The sequence below is a fragment of the Balaenoptera physalus genome, assembly GCF_965194825.1.
Source record: "Balaenoptera physalus genome assembly, chromosome: 5".
NCBI lineage: Eukaryota > Metazoa > Chordata > Mammalia > Artiodactyla > Balaenopteridae > Balaenoptera > Balaenoptera physalus.
In genome coordinates, this window is record NC_138884.1 from 38742204 (window position 1) to 38758179 (window position 15976).

General features: G+C 35.0%; 2 protein-coding genes across 13 annotated transcripts in view; one reads left to right on the forward strand and one right to left on the reverse strand.

Moving 5' to 3' along the window:
• The window catches only part of TIGD4 (tigger transposable element derived 4), an 827821-nt gene that overhangs the window by 589440 nt on the left and 222405 nt on the right, over positions 1 to 15976 (reverse strand). The gene's annotated exons all lie outside the window — the stretch shown is intronic.
• Positions 1 to 15976, forward strand: part of TRIM2 (tripartite motif containing 2) — a 192666-nt gene that overhangs the window by 156083 nt on the left and 20607 nt on the right. For all 12 annotated transcript variants that reach the window (XM_082463519.1, XM_082463520.1, XM_082463505.1 and 9 more), the window contains 2 exons: positions 7738 to 7812; positions 10998 to 11112. In XM_082463519.1, the coding sequence (XP_082319645.1) occupies positions 7738 to 7812; positions 10998 to 11112 (190 nt within the window). The remainder of the gene's footprint in view (positions 1 to 7737; positions 7813 to 10997; positions 11113 to 15976) is intronic.

A 15976-nucleotide genomic window follows, 5' to 3' on the forward strand; every position in this document is an offset into this window, starting at 1 on the left:
AGGAATTAAGTTGCTTCTATGGTTTTACCCTATGAGTACAATGCAAAATATGTATAGGTTATTTCTTAACACAAAGATATTAATAATACAGATCTGCTCATCTTTATAATTAATTTTAAATCTCCCCTTGATTTAAAAAAGTTTACTTGTTAAACAATTCTGTCATTCCAAATAATTTCAGGGTTGCCCTTCCACCAAGTGGATTTTGGGTTTTCTTCTCAGATGTATTTCTTAACAGGTTCCCTGTCTAGGACATATTCTTGCCCACAGCACTGAAAGATAATAATTCCTATTTATTTTCACTATTGTTTGAGGTCCTATTACTAAGAAAAAATGGAAGTTAGCAGACAATTCGTAGCCCCTACTACTTAGCCCTCATTTCTGAGTTTGTCATATTGGAACCCAGTTCTCATGTCTGACGAGTCTATGTTCCTCCATAACTTTGTATCTAACTTCCCTCCCAGTATCATTTGGATTTTGCATGGCTTTGGCTTTCAAAATATCTGAATGACTTCTAATTGGATTCTGCATAAGGCTTTGACTATAGTCACAACTTCCAACTTCATTCTCACAATACCATAAGGCTTCTGTTGGACCTTCTTTTTATATCTTCTGTATCTCTTAACTACTTCTTAATATTTTTTTTTTACATCTGATTTTAATTTTAATTTTTTAATTAATTAATTTATTTTGGCTGTGTTGGGTCTTCATTTCTGCGCGAGGGCTTTCTCTAGTTGCGGCGAGCGGGGGCCACTTCTCATCGCGGTGCGCGGGCCTCTCACTGTCACGGGCTCTCTTGTTGCGGAGCACAGGCTCCAGATGCGCAGGCTCAGTAGTTGTGGCATACGGGCCCAGCTGCTCCGCGGCATGTGGGATCCTCCCAGACCAGGGCTCGAACCTGTGTCCCCTGCATTGGCAGGCGGACTCTCAACCACTGCACCACCAGGGAAGCCCACTTCTTAATATTTTTTACTGCTTCCTAGAAATTAAAAATAGTTCATCTACAATAGTTCATTTTCAGATAGTTCATTTTCAAATCTTGCTTTTTTCTTCTTGTAATTTCTTTAGCTTTCTGTTTCTCCTTTTATCACTTTAACCTTATTGAACATATTCCTGATATTTCTCGTTGAAGGAATGCTAATCTCTTGTTTGCTGTGCACTGCTCTAACAGTTTGTTTCTTTACATTGTAATGTTTGATTACCATGATCTCATCTTCAGCAGTTATTATGTGTGGGTGTTTGAATTCTCCTCAAGTGTGCACTTACTGAGTGGCTTCACTTTCCCTTTATGTTGCTTTCCTGATGGGATTCCCATGTTTTTCCTGTGTCCATTATTTAGGATTCCTGATATACTTTTCTCAGGTTCTTAAGTGTGTTCCACAGGGCTGGATTGCTGGAAATTTGATCTCATGGTTAAATGGAATATTAATATGCTATATTTTTACTAGCTTCATGGAGTGTTATCTTTTAATGAGCATTGTCTTGTAGCATAAGGAAAATATTTCAAAAATACTCAACAGACATTCAGTGCTCATACATACCTTGAGTTATTTGTTACTATATTTATTTAGTGAAAAGGTTTGGGCCAATAGTATTGTAACTGTGTGTATAGTGGGCACTTCATAAATGTTTATTGAATGAAGAGCCTTCCTGGTATACATTACTTTACTCATTCCTATTCTTGAAGACTTAGTTCTATAACCCAATATAGAGGAATAAGAATCTTTTAAATTTGATGTCTTCCAAAATATTTCACAGCTTTCATAGCTGGCCAGCACTGTATGAAATAGACTATTGTTAAAGCTTTATCCATTGTAACAGTTACAGTGTTTACTGTGGTAAAGGTAGAAAACCCGAGTTTACTTGGTATGAATGACAAAGGTGAGATTGATTTAATGGCTCATTTAAATTAAAATATTTCAAAAGTAGAGCATGCTTCAGGCATAATTTAATCAAGATTCTGACTCTGTTTCTCTTGGTTTTGCCTTTTGTGTAATGCCTTTGTCCTCAAGTTGGCTTTCTTCATGGTTCTAAGATGGCTGCCAGCAGTAATTTGGTTTGTTTGCTGTCCTGTAGCTATACAGTTTACAATCCAGAGGGCAGGAGAGAGTTGTTTCCCACAACCATTGAACAAAAGACTTTGATCTTATCCTGATTCAACACTGAAATCAACCACTGTGAAGAAGAGCATTCATACAATGATAGGCTTAGGCCTGGGGTCGTTGCCTATCTCTCAGCACCAAAACCAGTATTAAACCCTAACAAGAAATGGGCAAGGCAAACATGAAGAAAATTGCAAAACTCTACCGAAGGACGTGAAAGAACTCTTAAGTAAATGGAGCAACATATTCATGAATGAGTAAACTCAAATATAAAAACATCAATTTATGTCATTTATATGTTATGGTAACCAAAATCCCACTAGATTTTTATGGATAATTCTCAAGTTCATGTAGTAGAGAAACTACAAGAAAGACCAAGGGAGTATTTAAAAAGGAAGAACAATGGGGTAGGATTTTCCCTATCAGATGTCAAAATATAATGCTACAGTAATTAAAACTTGCTAGTTGTGTAAGAATAGACAGATAAGTGTAGCAGTACAGAGAAGCCAATTGCATTCCTTGAGATTTACCCAGATGGGTGGAAAACATGTGCATATGAATGTTTATAACAGTTTTATTCATGATTGCCAAAACTTGGAAGCAACCAAGATGTCCTTCAGTAGGTAAATGCATAAAAAAACTGTGGTACCTTCAGACAATGGAATATCATTCAATGATTAAAAGAAATAAGCTATCAAGCCATGAAAAGACATGGAGGAACCTTAAATGCATATTACTAAATGAAAGAAGCCAATCTGAAAAGGTTACATAATGTATGATTCCAACTACATGACATTCTAGAAAGGCAAAACTATATAGATAGTGGTTGCCAGAGGTTGGGGGGAGACAGGCGTGAATAGGCAGAGCACAGAAGATGTTTAAGGCAGTGAAAATATTCTATGATACCATAATGATGAATACATGTCATTATACATTTGTTACAACCCATTGAATGTACAACCCCGAGGGTGAACCCTAATGAAAACTATGGACTTTGGGTGATAGCGATGTGTCAGTATAGGTTCATCAGTTGTAACAAATGTACCACTCTGTGGGGAATTTTGATTGGGGGAGCCTGTGTGTATGTGGAGGCAAGGGTTATATGGGAGCTCTCTCTAACTTCCACTCAATTTTGCTAAAACTGCTCTAAAAAATAAAATCTATTTTTTAGAAAATTAAATAGACCTTAGAAAATATGTTGACATGAAACATAAAGGATAATCCCATGTGTGTTTTGACATGTTCTCCACATTGATCATATCAGTGTATGAAGCAAAGGAATTGGGACAAGAAGGATGCCCCCTAGACTTTATAGGGGTCCCTCCCTAGGAGGGGGGTAGTGGGGATGGTGCAGAGATGGAGAGCAAAGGGGAATTTGTTTAAATACTTCTGCATTGTTTGAGTCTTTTAAAACAAAAATGTACTCATTTTAATCTCTTGAAAATATATTCATATATTGCTTATAATGGGAAAATAATATTTTCTTCAAGTTTTATTGAGATATAATTGACATACAGCACTGTATAAATTTAAGGTGTACAGCATAATGATTTGATTTACATATGTCATGCTGTGATTACCACAGTAAGTTTAGGGACCATCCATCATCTCATATAGATAAAAAATTAAAGAAATAGAAAAAAAATTTTTTTTCTTGTCATAACTCAGGATTTACTGTCTTAACTTTCATATATAACATATAGCAGTGTTAATTATATTTATCATGTAGTACATTACATCCCTAGTACTTATTTATCTTATATCTGGAAGTTTGTATCTTGTGACTGCCCTCATCCAATCCCCCCCACCCCTGTCTCTGGTAACCACAGATTTGATCTCTTTTTCCATAAGTTACTATACTTTGTTAGTTCCTATTATACAACATAGTGATTCTATTTTTCTGTACATTTCAAACTGATCACCATGATAACTCTAGTTATGATACATCACCGTACAAAGATATTACATAATTATTGACTATATTCCCCACACTGTACATTTCATACCCATGACTCATTTATTCTGAAACTGGAAATTTTTACCTCTTAATCTCCCTCACCTATTCCTTTCCTCCCCCTACCCCCTTTCCCAGGAAAAGGATTTTTTAAATAGTAGTTATATACGCTCATAATATAGAAAATTTAAAAGTATGTTCTGCAATACAGAGGTAACCATTTGTTAAGTTTTGTGCACTTTCTTGCAGTTTTTTGGGGGTTTTGAGTTTTTTTGGTGATAGATAGGCTCTCAAATGTATTGACACTTTTGTTTCCAGCTTTTTTAAAACTCTGTTCTGTATCTGTGTCATTAAAAGTTCTTTTAAAACGTTTCCTTTGGCTACATAATTGTGATACATCCATACTATGAAATAATGATTTAACATTTCTCTATTGTTAAGAGAATTATATAGCTCCCATCTTTATATATAAATACATCTTTATAGTGTTCATTGTTTCCTTATGATTGATTCCTAAATGGAATATTGCCTTAAAAAATAAATTTTAAAATTGTAGATACACTAATAAGAGTTTTTAAACATATGAAATCTTAAATTATACTGCCTTGCTTTTATTTTTTTTTTAAGGAAAAACAAGACATAGAACCTTTTTTTTCCATAACATACCATACATGAGTTTTGATAAAGCAGTAGACTGTTCTGGTTTCTCTTGCTATTACCTCTTTTCCCCATCCTCTGTTCCTTGACATTCTTTCCCACCTATGAAAACTCTATATTTTTTTCATAATGCTTTGAAATTTTTTTTATTTCTGAAAAGGAGCAAATCAGAATTCCAGTGCAGCCAGCTTGAATCAATCTTCCTGTTCCTCTTCTGAATAGGCAGTTCCTCCAGGCAGTGAATTAGCTCTTTAGAAAACATTGGCATTATGTTTCTGAACCCTGAGTATCTGTATAGGTGGTCTGGAATGCATTAAAGAGAAGCATTGTGTCAGATCCTTCCTCAAGTCTAAAGATGAAATCCTGTTCTTACTAATTATAAGACATTTTTGTTGTTGTTGCTGCTGCTGTTTTTTCTGAGTTACTTGGTTTTAAAAATTATTTGTTTTAGTGAAAGTTGGAAATGGATTTGTTACAGTGTTAATTTATAGTTGGTTCTTGTTTTATGTTATAGAAATGTGTCACGAGAGTTTGCTCTTTAAAGGAATCCTGTGGTGAATACTTTTCTTAACTATAGAGTATCGCTTCTTTTTCTATTTTTGTAAATGTGGACTTTTGTATTTCAGTGACAGAAATATTGAGATATTTTGTTTCTAGTTCAGACTACAGTATTTAGCAATAATTCATTTTTGCTGATGAACTAGGTAATATTCTCCCATGTATTAATATCTTGTGTGTTTTAGTTGGGTTTGTTACTGCAAGAAAACAGGTTTTTGTGTAGTCCAGTAGTTCTCAAAAGTGTGGTGCCCCTAACCAGAAGCAGGTTAGAAATGCAAATTATTAGGCTCTATCCCAGACCTCTACTGTTCAAAACCTGGGATGTGGAGCCCAGCGACCTGTGTTTTAACAAGCCCTTCAGGTGATTCTGATGTGTGCTAAAGTTTAGAACTTGTGGTTTAGATAATACCTATAGAGTGGCTGAAAATCTCAGCTCTTAATCACGAGGACTGAATTTGGTTTAATTCCAAGGTATGTGTTAGGAACTATAGCAGTATTGCTTCTAAGCGATATGTAGATGAAAAACTGGTAGCATGTGCAGCCTCACAAGAGTTGCTTTCATTGTTTCCAGTAGTTGAGATTTTAAGAACTAAACAGAGCCAAGAAGACTTCACTATTGAGTTGAACCAAATTGTTTCAGTGCTTAGGATAATTAGCAGAAGCTTCTCATTTGATAATCATTTAGATTGTGCCTCCCTCCATTACCAAGATACTTAAAATGACGAGTCATGAAATCACATTTAAAATACATAAGGTTATCTTCAGAGTTAAGGAATTCCTGAATTAGCTCTCTTTCAAATGCTTTTAAGTTGTAAATAATTACAAGCAGACATACAATACCTGGGAGACACTTCATTAATAGAATTAAGATATATGTCCATTAATTATTGGCTTATTTTTACATAGTTCTTCATTTTTGGGTAACATCTGCCTACTTGGTTATTTTAAAAACATTTGTAATGGAAAAATGTTATGCTAATTATGTGTGTATTTTTTCATTGGAAAATTCTCTACTCCTGAATTCAGATGTTACATGCATTTATTAATTATTTCAGGTGGGTCCTTCAGGGTGGAATATTAACCTTTTAAACAGAGTGTTATTTTATAAGTGAGAACCCTTGTTTTAAAGAATAAGATCTCTTTGCTAAATTTAGGGCTTTAAAGCTTATTTTGGCTTTTAACTCTACAGCAGATTTTTGTTTTTTTAACTTAGGAAGATAATTACTCTCAAGAAGAGGTATAACTGGTTTGGTGGTGGTGTCTTGGCATCACAGATGGATCTTGTTCATGCTATGGATTAGAATCAGGGACTAGAGAGCCATTAAAGGAAAACTGACAATATTCCCTTTGTGCATATTGAGAAGTGGAACATTTCCCAAAGTCAGGGTAAAGCTACAAACTTTTTGAAGATACTGTTTGTGATTTTTAAGAAAAAAAGGGTATCTAAATATAATTCACCCTCTACATATAACAAGGTCATATGGTGAAAGGTCAGTTTCTTAGAATCAGCCAAAAGAAATTACTCATCCATTCGTTAATTATTTCCCAAATGTTCATAACTCAAGAGTGAGTGAGGAGTGGAATATATTTTTTAAAAGCCCTTACCCAATCAAATGAGTCTAAAATTTCTAACTAGTTTATGTAGCAAAAAATGTGATGGAGAATTTAGTATTGAGAATTTCCTGTGATTATTTATTTAATCTTGGGCCCAGGTGAGATTAATAAAATTGAGATGGGGAGGCAATGTTCTGAAGTTAACCAGTCCTTTTTGGTGTGGGCCCAACCACATGCTACTGAATATTCTGTATTTAAGGTCTCTTTAGGCTGGTATTATTTAATCCTTTTACAATATAACTTACTACTTTCTAAGCTTCGTAAAATGCTTAAACTGCTCACTTTTAACGTATGTAAAACATGCATAAAATTGGCAACAATCTAATAGATTTTTTCTTCTCTAAGAACTTAGTATACAGTGATGTGTTCATTTTTGACTCTATGTTAGTGAAACAGGTCACAGTACTACCAGCCTATAAGAAACAGTATAGAGTGTTTCAAACAAGACTTTTGTCAGAAGTGAAATGAAATGTGAAGAGAGAATTTATATAAAACAGATTTTTTTTTAACTTTCAAGTTAAATTTTTAACTAAATAATATACCTCAAGTTATTTGTGATGGGGGCGGGGAACCTAATAAATGAAGACTGTAGAAAAGATTGAAAGCATATTGTACATTTTTTTGTATAGCATAAGAAGAAATATTTTAAACTTTGTTTTTTTCAGTCTGCCCTAATGATTCATGGTACTTGGTTTTCTTCAAGTTAGAGAAATTAGTTCCCAACGTAGTCTTTGACATTTTTGTTATACTGACTTGGGCTGAAGACAAATCTCATTTTGTCTTCTTGATTCATAAACTTTATGTTAAGCAAGTTTATCTTAGCAAACCATTTTATTTGTTTCAAATCTCTAGTTATCTGAGGGAAACCAAAAGCATGCAAACCTGCAGAAAAGCATCGAGAAAGCTAAAATTGGCCGACATGAAACGGTAAGTTTGTATCTGTAGATTCTTTAATAATGTCAATTCTAAATAGAAGAATAAAGGCATTGAGCTTCCTGTGCGGAGGATGCTGTTCCTACTAGAAGAGAAGTGAGTCACAGCAAAGGCTGTGAACATTTGACCTGGTAGGATTCCCTAATTGTGCATCTAGATTTATTATTATTGTATTATATTGTGTATAGCAGTGTAGCATAGAAGCATAAACCCTGGAGCCAGACTGCCTGGGTTTGAAAGTCTCCTAAACTCTTTCTTCTCGGTTTTCTCAGTTGTAAAATGGGGAATAATAAAATCTATGTCACTGAGTTATTGTGTGATTAAACTAGCTAATATTTGCAAAGCACTTAGAAGAGAGCCTGGCACAAAGTAAGCCTTATATAAATGTTTATGTAAATTTTTAAGAGTCAGCTTTTTAACAGTCTTGGCACTGAATAAATTGAAAACTATCAGACTTCCCTGGTGACGCAGTGGTTAAGAATCTGCCTGCCAATGCAGGGGACATGGGTTCAATCCTTGGCCCGGGAAGAGCCCCCATGCCACGGAGCAGCTAAGCCCATGCGCCACAACTACTGAGCCTACGTTCTAGAGCCCCAGAGCCACAACTACTGAGCCTGTGCACCACGACTACTGAAACCCGCGTGCTTAGAGCCCGTGCTCTGCAACAAGAGAAGCCACTGCAATGAGCGCACCGCAATGAAGAGTAGCCCCCACTCGCGGCAACTAGAGGAAGCCCAGGCACAGCAACAAAGACCCAATGCAGCCATAGATAGATAGATAGTTAGATAGATAGATAGGTAGATAGATAAATTTAAAAAAAGAAAGAAAACTATCAATACAGTGTCCTCATGGCCTTGTAATATTTCTAAATTATTTACATGAATCTTGACCTACTATTTTATTTTAAAAAGTGTTAGGGGTTTTTAAAAATCACTTTACTTTTTAGTTTTATCATTATCTCAGGTATGGACTTATGACTTGAAAAAATGTTGAAGATCACCATGAACCTCTAAGCGTTTCATCTCAACCTCTATTTGTACCACTTGTGAAAGAGACTCAAAAACTTGTCACATTGTATTGGGTTGGCCAAAAAGTTCATTTGGGTTCTTCCGTAACATCTTACAGAAAAACCCAAACAAACTTTTTGGCCAACCCAATAGAAAGGAATACATCACAGGCTTACATGGCTTTATGCTTTTCAGAGTTATTTTACATACATTCTTTCATGTGAATAGTCAGGACAGTCACGGATAGGAATTGGAGAATGGTAATTGCTGAAGAATATTTAAGGGAAGGTAAGTTCTGGGCATAACCTGAAACTGTTTTATTTCTTCTTCAGTTGACAGCAATTACCACCTCTTTATTTGATCCTGTTTTTTTTCCTTTGATTTGGCAATAACTTGTAGAAGCACCTTCAACTAATGGTGACATGTTCATGCCACAAAGTAGTCAGCCAGTCTGCTGAAGGTTACCCAGTCCACTGTAACCACTGAAACTAGGAAAAAAACCCACTGGCAAACCCAGTTGGTGCCTACAGCTATCAGAAGATTATAGTAGTTTTGGTGCCTACAGCTATCAGAAGATTATAGTAGTTCAGAAAGACTCCTGAGAAAGATGAACTCTTGTGTTCATCCTGAGTTCACTAGTCACGAGTTTTCAGAAATATCTGAAAGCTTTTTCTATCTACTAGATACAATTCATGGTGATGATGATACTGATGATGATGGTAATGAAGAAAGAAATAGCTAACATATATATTCTGCTTACTATGAGCCAGGCAGGTACTGTTCCAAACGCATTTTCTATATTGAATCCTGCCAACAGTCTAAGGAGGTGGCTACTATTACTATATTCATTTTTACATTTGAGGAACTGAAAGCACAAAAAGGTTAAGTAATTTGGCAAAGGTCTTGGTGCTAATAACCAGGCTCCCAACTCAGGGTATCTGGAGAGCTGTCATTACATTCACACAGATAGTCACCACCCTGCTTCTCCCGTCTTCATTAGCTTTTTCTCCTCTTGTTTTTCATTGTGGAGTATGTATAATTTGGGTGTTAATAGCAAATAATGATCATCTTATATTGTAGTTATTTTTAAATCTCTCCTATGCTATGCTAATATGGTATACACTAATCATATGTAGCGATTTACATTTGAATTAAAATTAAATACGATTAAATTCAGTTTCTCAGTAACAGTCACATTTCATGTACTCAGTATCCCTATGTAGTTCATGTTTCCTGCATTGGAGAACACCAGTCTAGAACATTTCTGTCATTGCACAGTTCTGTTGGACTCTGCTACTTCAGAGCTCTGTACATGCATTCTGTTATATAACTGCTAGCAAAAGTAGCTTTCTTCACTTGGAACCAATGAGAATAGCTTAAGGCAAAAGTAGAAAAATACAAGTACAAAAATACAAGCTAGCAAGGAACCTTAAACAAGTCCCATCAGGCAGTTTGAACTCTTATTTGGTTTTGCCTCAGACTTTTCCTATAATTCTGTACCGTAACCTTTTCCAGTATTTGGTTTTTATTTGGACTTATTTTTCACACATATGAACTGAATACCGATAGCACTATTACTTCTACCTGTTAGTGAAAACTGTGGCTAGAAATTTCAGATAGTGTTTATTGGATCATTTTGTGTAAAAGCTTTATTCTGGTTTACCTTTAAAGGAAAGTGATGGGAGGTCACAAGCTACAGTTCTGTTATTTCTGATATTTTTAAAGGTTAATCATCCTTAAGTCTGGAAAATTACCTAGAACACTTTCAAGGAAAATTTTATAATGATTGATGTTGCCATAAAATATTACTTACATATATATAGATACAGTCTTGTGAAACTACCCAAGAAGTGGTACAATTTTTTTCCTAATGTGATGACAGTCCTCTTTTGAGTTCAGACATAATTGGTAACCTCTCATCTATTTATGAACATTCCATTCTACATACTAATTTCCATTCAGTTAACATTTATATAAGATAATTGAGATTGCAGAGAAAAATGAGAATTGAGTTTGTTCTTATACTGTGAATATATACGTATGTGTATATATAATATCGTCAAAACCTAATGCGTATCAGTTATGAGAAAATAAAATGAAAATGTTTATAAAATGTATAAACTTATGGCATTTTGTTTGTCTTAATTGTACATAATGTTATTTTGAATACAGGAAGAGCGAACCTTGCTAGTAAAAGAGCTTTCTTCACTTCGAGACCAAAGGGAACAGCTAAAGGCCGAAGTAGAAAAATACAAAGAATGTGACCCGCAAGTTGTGGAAGAAATACGTAAGTTTGTATTACACGTTGAGGGTTTTTAACTTTGCTAACAAAGATACTTTATACTTCTGGTTGCCTGGTAACCATTCTCCACGTATATGAGAAAATAAAGCCCTTAATAATACTAATATTGCATTAATATTTGCATTAGGAGCCTTAATGTTAAAGAACTGAACAGTGACAGCTTTGAAATTATGAGCATTTCAAGAATAAGGACAGTCGGTGGGGTAGAAGGATAAAGACATAAAATATAGGCTTAGGAAACTGAGAAGTCAGAGAAGGAGTTAAGTTGGCCTCAAGTACCTTGACTCTGGAAAGAAATCCACCATTATCTTCTAGGAAAAGTAATACCAAAAAATACGAGTTTACAAGTTGCAGAAAAGTAGTCTGTGTGTTGACTTGCCTTTTAAATATTCCAATGATGTTTTTCCTTACTTTTAAAACAGAGTCCCCAAAGCTTCATTTTCAGTATATTTTTTACATTTATGTAAAGATAGAATTTTGAATATTTGAGGAAATGAAAGATACTGCATTTAATTGCTTAGAAAAGTATGCATAACTTTCCTCATATTTTTCTGTTTTAGCCTGTCTTTTCATTTAGGAAACTTTATCAAGTGAAACATCTAGAAAAACTGATATTATAGTATGTGATTGAAGGCTTTGAGAGAAATTGAAAATATTTGGTATTTTAAAATTAACCTGAGAATAGTTTGGTTACAATTAAGTTTGATGGTATTCCTTACAAGTAAAAAAAAAATTTAAACAGTTCAGTTAGTATAATCTAAAGTTAAACTTAATTTTAGAGACAGGTTCCGCTTTGCTCAACTCCAGGAGATGCCATGCAAGTACATGTAGTCCATGCACGGCCTAGATAATATGTAGTAGCCCTGGTTCAGCTGATCACCCAGGGTGATTTTCAAAGCAAAGTGGAGGCAGAAGAACCCTCTGAGCCAGTCATTTTCTGTGAATTAAGTACTTGGGGAGACATGTGAGCTCTTTCGTGCTGCCCATGGATTCATTTCATTTATCATCTTCCTGCAGAAGAAAGTACTAACCGAATGTGCTACAAAGTTAACCACTTTAATCTGTTTTAAAGTTTTAAGTAATATCAAATGACCCTCAGTGAATACAAGCACATCAAAGCAGCTTTGTGCTATTACTTTTTAATTCCATTTAAAAATCATCTATTTTTATAGAATACATAATTATAGAAAATTATTGCATATTTAATAGACAGTAGATATGTAGAATAATTACATTATTTCATAAATATATTTTAGATGTGACGGTAGGATTTCTTTTTCTATGGAAAGCTATGGAACTACAATCAGAAGAAAAAAAAACTGTCAGAGCCTGTATACCTATAGAAAGGATTTTTATACTAACTTTAGTTCATACTTTTATAGAGTGATGTCCTGTCCTCTGCTTTTAAAATTCAGAACAGCTAACAGAAGTTTATTCAAATGTGGCACTTTGACTTTCAGCCAAGATGGAGTAGTAATGTACTGAATTTATCCTCCCACATAAAAACAAAAACAAACATAATATATGGAATAATGGTTTTCAAGATACTTGACATCAGACAGCAAAGGGAAGCGATTCCTAGAAAAAGGAAACAAAGTAAGCCTTACAATTGTCCCAGCTTATTTTGTTGCGAGAGTTTCCTGGCTGCAACACAAGGAAGGAGAACCTAGGCAGAGACCTGCAGACTCCCTGAGTCAAGGACGTGGAACTGAGAATCAGGGAGACCAACGTGGATAGAGTTCACAGGATACCATACTAGAGAGGAGGGAGTAACACAGAAAGAGAACCTTGGGTATCTAGAGAGGGTTCCTCTCAAGTATTCTATGCACGCATATGAGGAAACTACCCAAAACTGGGGAAAGAACCATCTCAAAGGACTAGAAGGAACAGTGCCAGGCACTCACACAGGACCAGGAATGTGTCTATTCTCACCAGCCAGATTAGAAAAATTTATAATTCACAAGGAATTGAGTAGAGTACTCAAGAAGGTCTTGCTTCAGTAGAAGGTAGTACTTAGCCCTAGACTGAGCTCTGCTGTCAACCCCCCTAACAAGCCATAAGAGCAAGTCTTGAAGGCAACAAACTACTGTAAAATAACTTAAATGCATTCCAGAACAAAGCTCAATAATATTTATAGGAGTACAACAATATCTAGCACCCAGCAAGGTAAAATTCATAATGTCTGGCATACAATGAAAGATTACCAGGCATGCAAAGAAGTAGGAAAAACATAAATGTTAGTGAGAAAAATAATCCTCCAATCAAAACTAACCCAGAATTGACACAGATAGTAGAATTAGAAGACCATAACATTAATAATTATTATAAATGTATTCTATATGTTCAAAAAGTTAAGTAGAGACATTGAAGATATAAAAAAGACACAAGTCAAACTTTTGGAGATGAACAATACAGTGTCTGAAAAGAAAAATACACTGGATTGGATTAACAACAGATTAAACTTCCACAGAAGAAAGGATTAGTGTATTTAAAGACATGGCAACAGAAACTACCCAAAATGAAACTCAGGAAAAAAAAATTTTTTTAATGAAAAATAGCATCCCTGAGATATAAGACAAGTTCAGTGACCCCAATATATGTGTAATTGGAGTCCCAAAAGGAGTGTATGTTGGGGGTGGGGGTAGGGCAGGGGTGTTTCAGGACAGAAAAATACCTGAAGAAATACGTATCTGAAGAAATAAGGCTAAATTTTTTTCAAATTTGATTAAAACTATAAACCCACAGATTCAAGAATTTTAGATATGTAAGTAGTAAATGGCAGTAATCTCCTTATCACTAAATCTAGAGAACTTTTTAGGTTTTAACTTGACTCACCCCAAATCCCCTTTCCCCAATGAGATTATTGTTTTTCTTTCTTTCTTTCTTTCTTTCTTTTTATTTTTTTAATTGGAGTATAGTTGTTTTACAGTGTTGTTAGGTTCTACTGTACAGCAAAGTGGAGTTTCCTGTGCTATACAGCAGGTTCTCATTAGTTATCGATTTTATACATATTAGTGTATATATGTCAATCCCAATCTCCAAATTCATCCCACCCACCCTTTCCCCACTTGCTGTCCATATGTTTCTTCTCTATGTCTGTATCTCTGTTTCTGTCTTGCAAACCAGTTCATCTGTACCATTTTTCTAAATTCCACGTATATGCATTAATATGCTATATTTGTTTTTCTCCTTCTGACTTACTTCACTCTGTATGACAGTCTCTAGGTCTATCCACATCTCTACAAATTACCCAATTTCGTTCCTTTTTATGGCTGAGTAATATTCCATTGCATATACATACCACATCTTCTTTATCCACTCTTCTGTCAATGGGCATTTGGGTTGCTTCCATGACCTGGCTATTGTAAATAGTGCTGCAGTGAACATTGGGGTGCATGTGTCTTTTTGAATTATGTTTTTCTTTGGGTATATGCCCAGTAGTGGGATTGCTGGGTCATATGGTAATTCTATTTTTAGTTTTTTAAGGAACCTCCAAACTGTTCTCCATAGTGACTGTATCAAGTTACATTCCCACCAACAGTGCAAGAGGGTTCCCTTTTCTCCACACCCTCTCCAGCATTTATTGTTTGTAGATTTTTTGATGATGGCCATTCTGACTATTCACCTCATTCTGAGGTGATACCTCATTGTAGTTTTTATTTGCATTTCTCTAATAATTAGTGATGCTGAACATCTTTTCACATGCCTCTTGGCCATCAGTATGTCTTCTTTGGAGAAATGTCTACTTAGCTCTTCCACCCATTTTTTATTGGGTTTCTTTCTTTTTTGATATTGAGCTGCATGAGCTGTTTGTATATTTTGGAGATTAATCCTTTGTTGATTCGTTTGCAAATATTTTCTCCCATTCTGAGGGTTGTCTTCTCATCTTGTTTATGGTTTCCTTTGCTGTGCAAAAGCTTTTAAGTTTCCTTAGGTCCCATTTGTCTATTTTTGTTCTTATTTCCATTACTCTAGGAGATGGGTCAAAAAAGATCTTGCTATGATTTATGTCAAAGAGTGTTCTTCCTATGTTTTCCTCTAAGAATTTTATAGTGTCTGGTCTTACATTTAGGTCTTGAATCCATTTTGAGTTTATTTTTGTGTATAGCGTTAGGGAGTGTTCTAATTTCATTCTTTTACATGTAGCTGTCCAGTTTTCCCAGCACCACTTATTGAAGAGACTGTCTTTTCTCCATTATATATCCTTGCCTCTTTTGTCATAGATCAGTTGACCATAGGTGAGTGGGTTTATCTCTGGGCTTTCTATCCTGTTCCACTGATCTATATTTCTGTTTTTGTGCCAGTACCATATTGTTTTGATTACTGTAGCTTTGTAGTATAGTCTGAAGTTAGGGAGTCTGATTCCTCCAGCTCCATTTTTCTTTTTTTCTCAAGGTTGCTTTGGCTATTTGGGGTCTTTTGTGTCTCCGTACAAATTTTATGATTTTTTGTTCTAGTTCTGTGAAGAATGCCATTGGTAATTTGATAGGGATTGCACTGAATCTGTAGATTCCTTTGGGTAGTATAGTCATTTTCAGAATATTGATTCTTCCAATCCAAGAACATGGTATATCTCTCCATCTGTTTGTGTCATCTTTGATTTCTTTCATCAGTGTCTTATAGTTTTCTTATACAGGTCTTTTATACCTCCGTAGGTAGGTTTATTCCTAGGTATTTTATTCTTTTTGTTACAACGGTGAATGAGATTGTTTCCCTAATTTCTCTTTCTGATCTTCTGTTGTTAGTGTATAAGAATGCAAGAGATTTCTGTGCATTAATTTTGTATCCTGCAACTTTACCAAATTCATTGATTACCCCTACTAATTTTCTGGTGGCATCTTTAGCATTT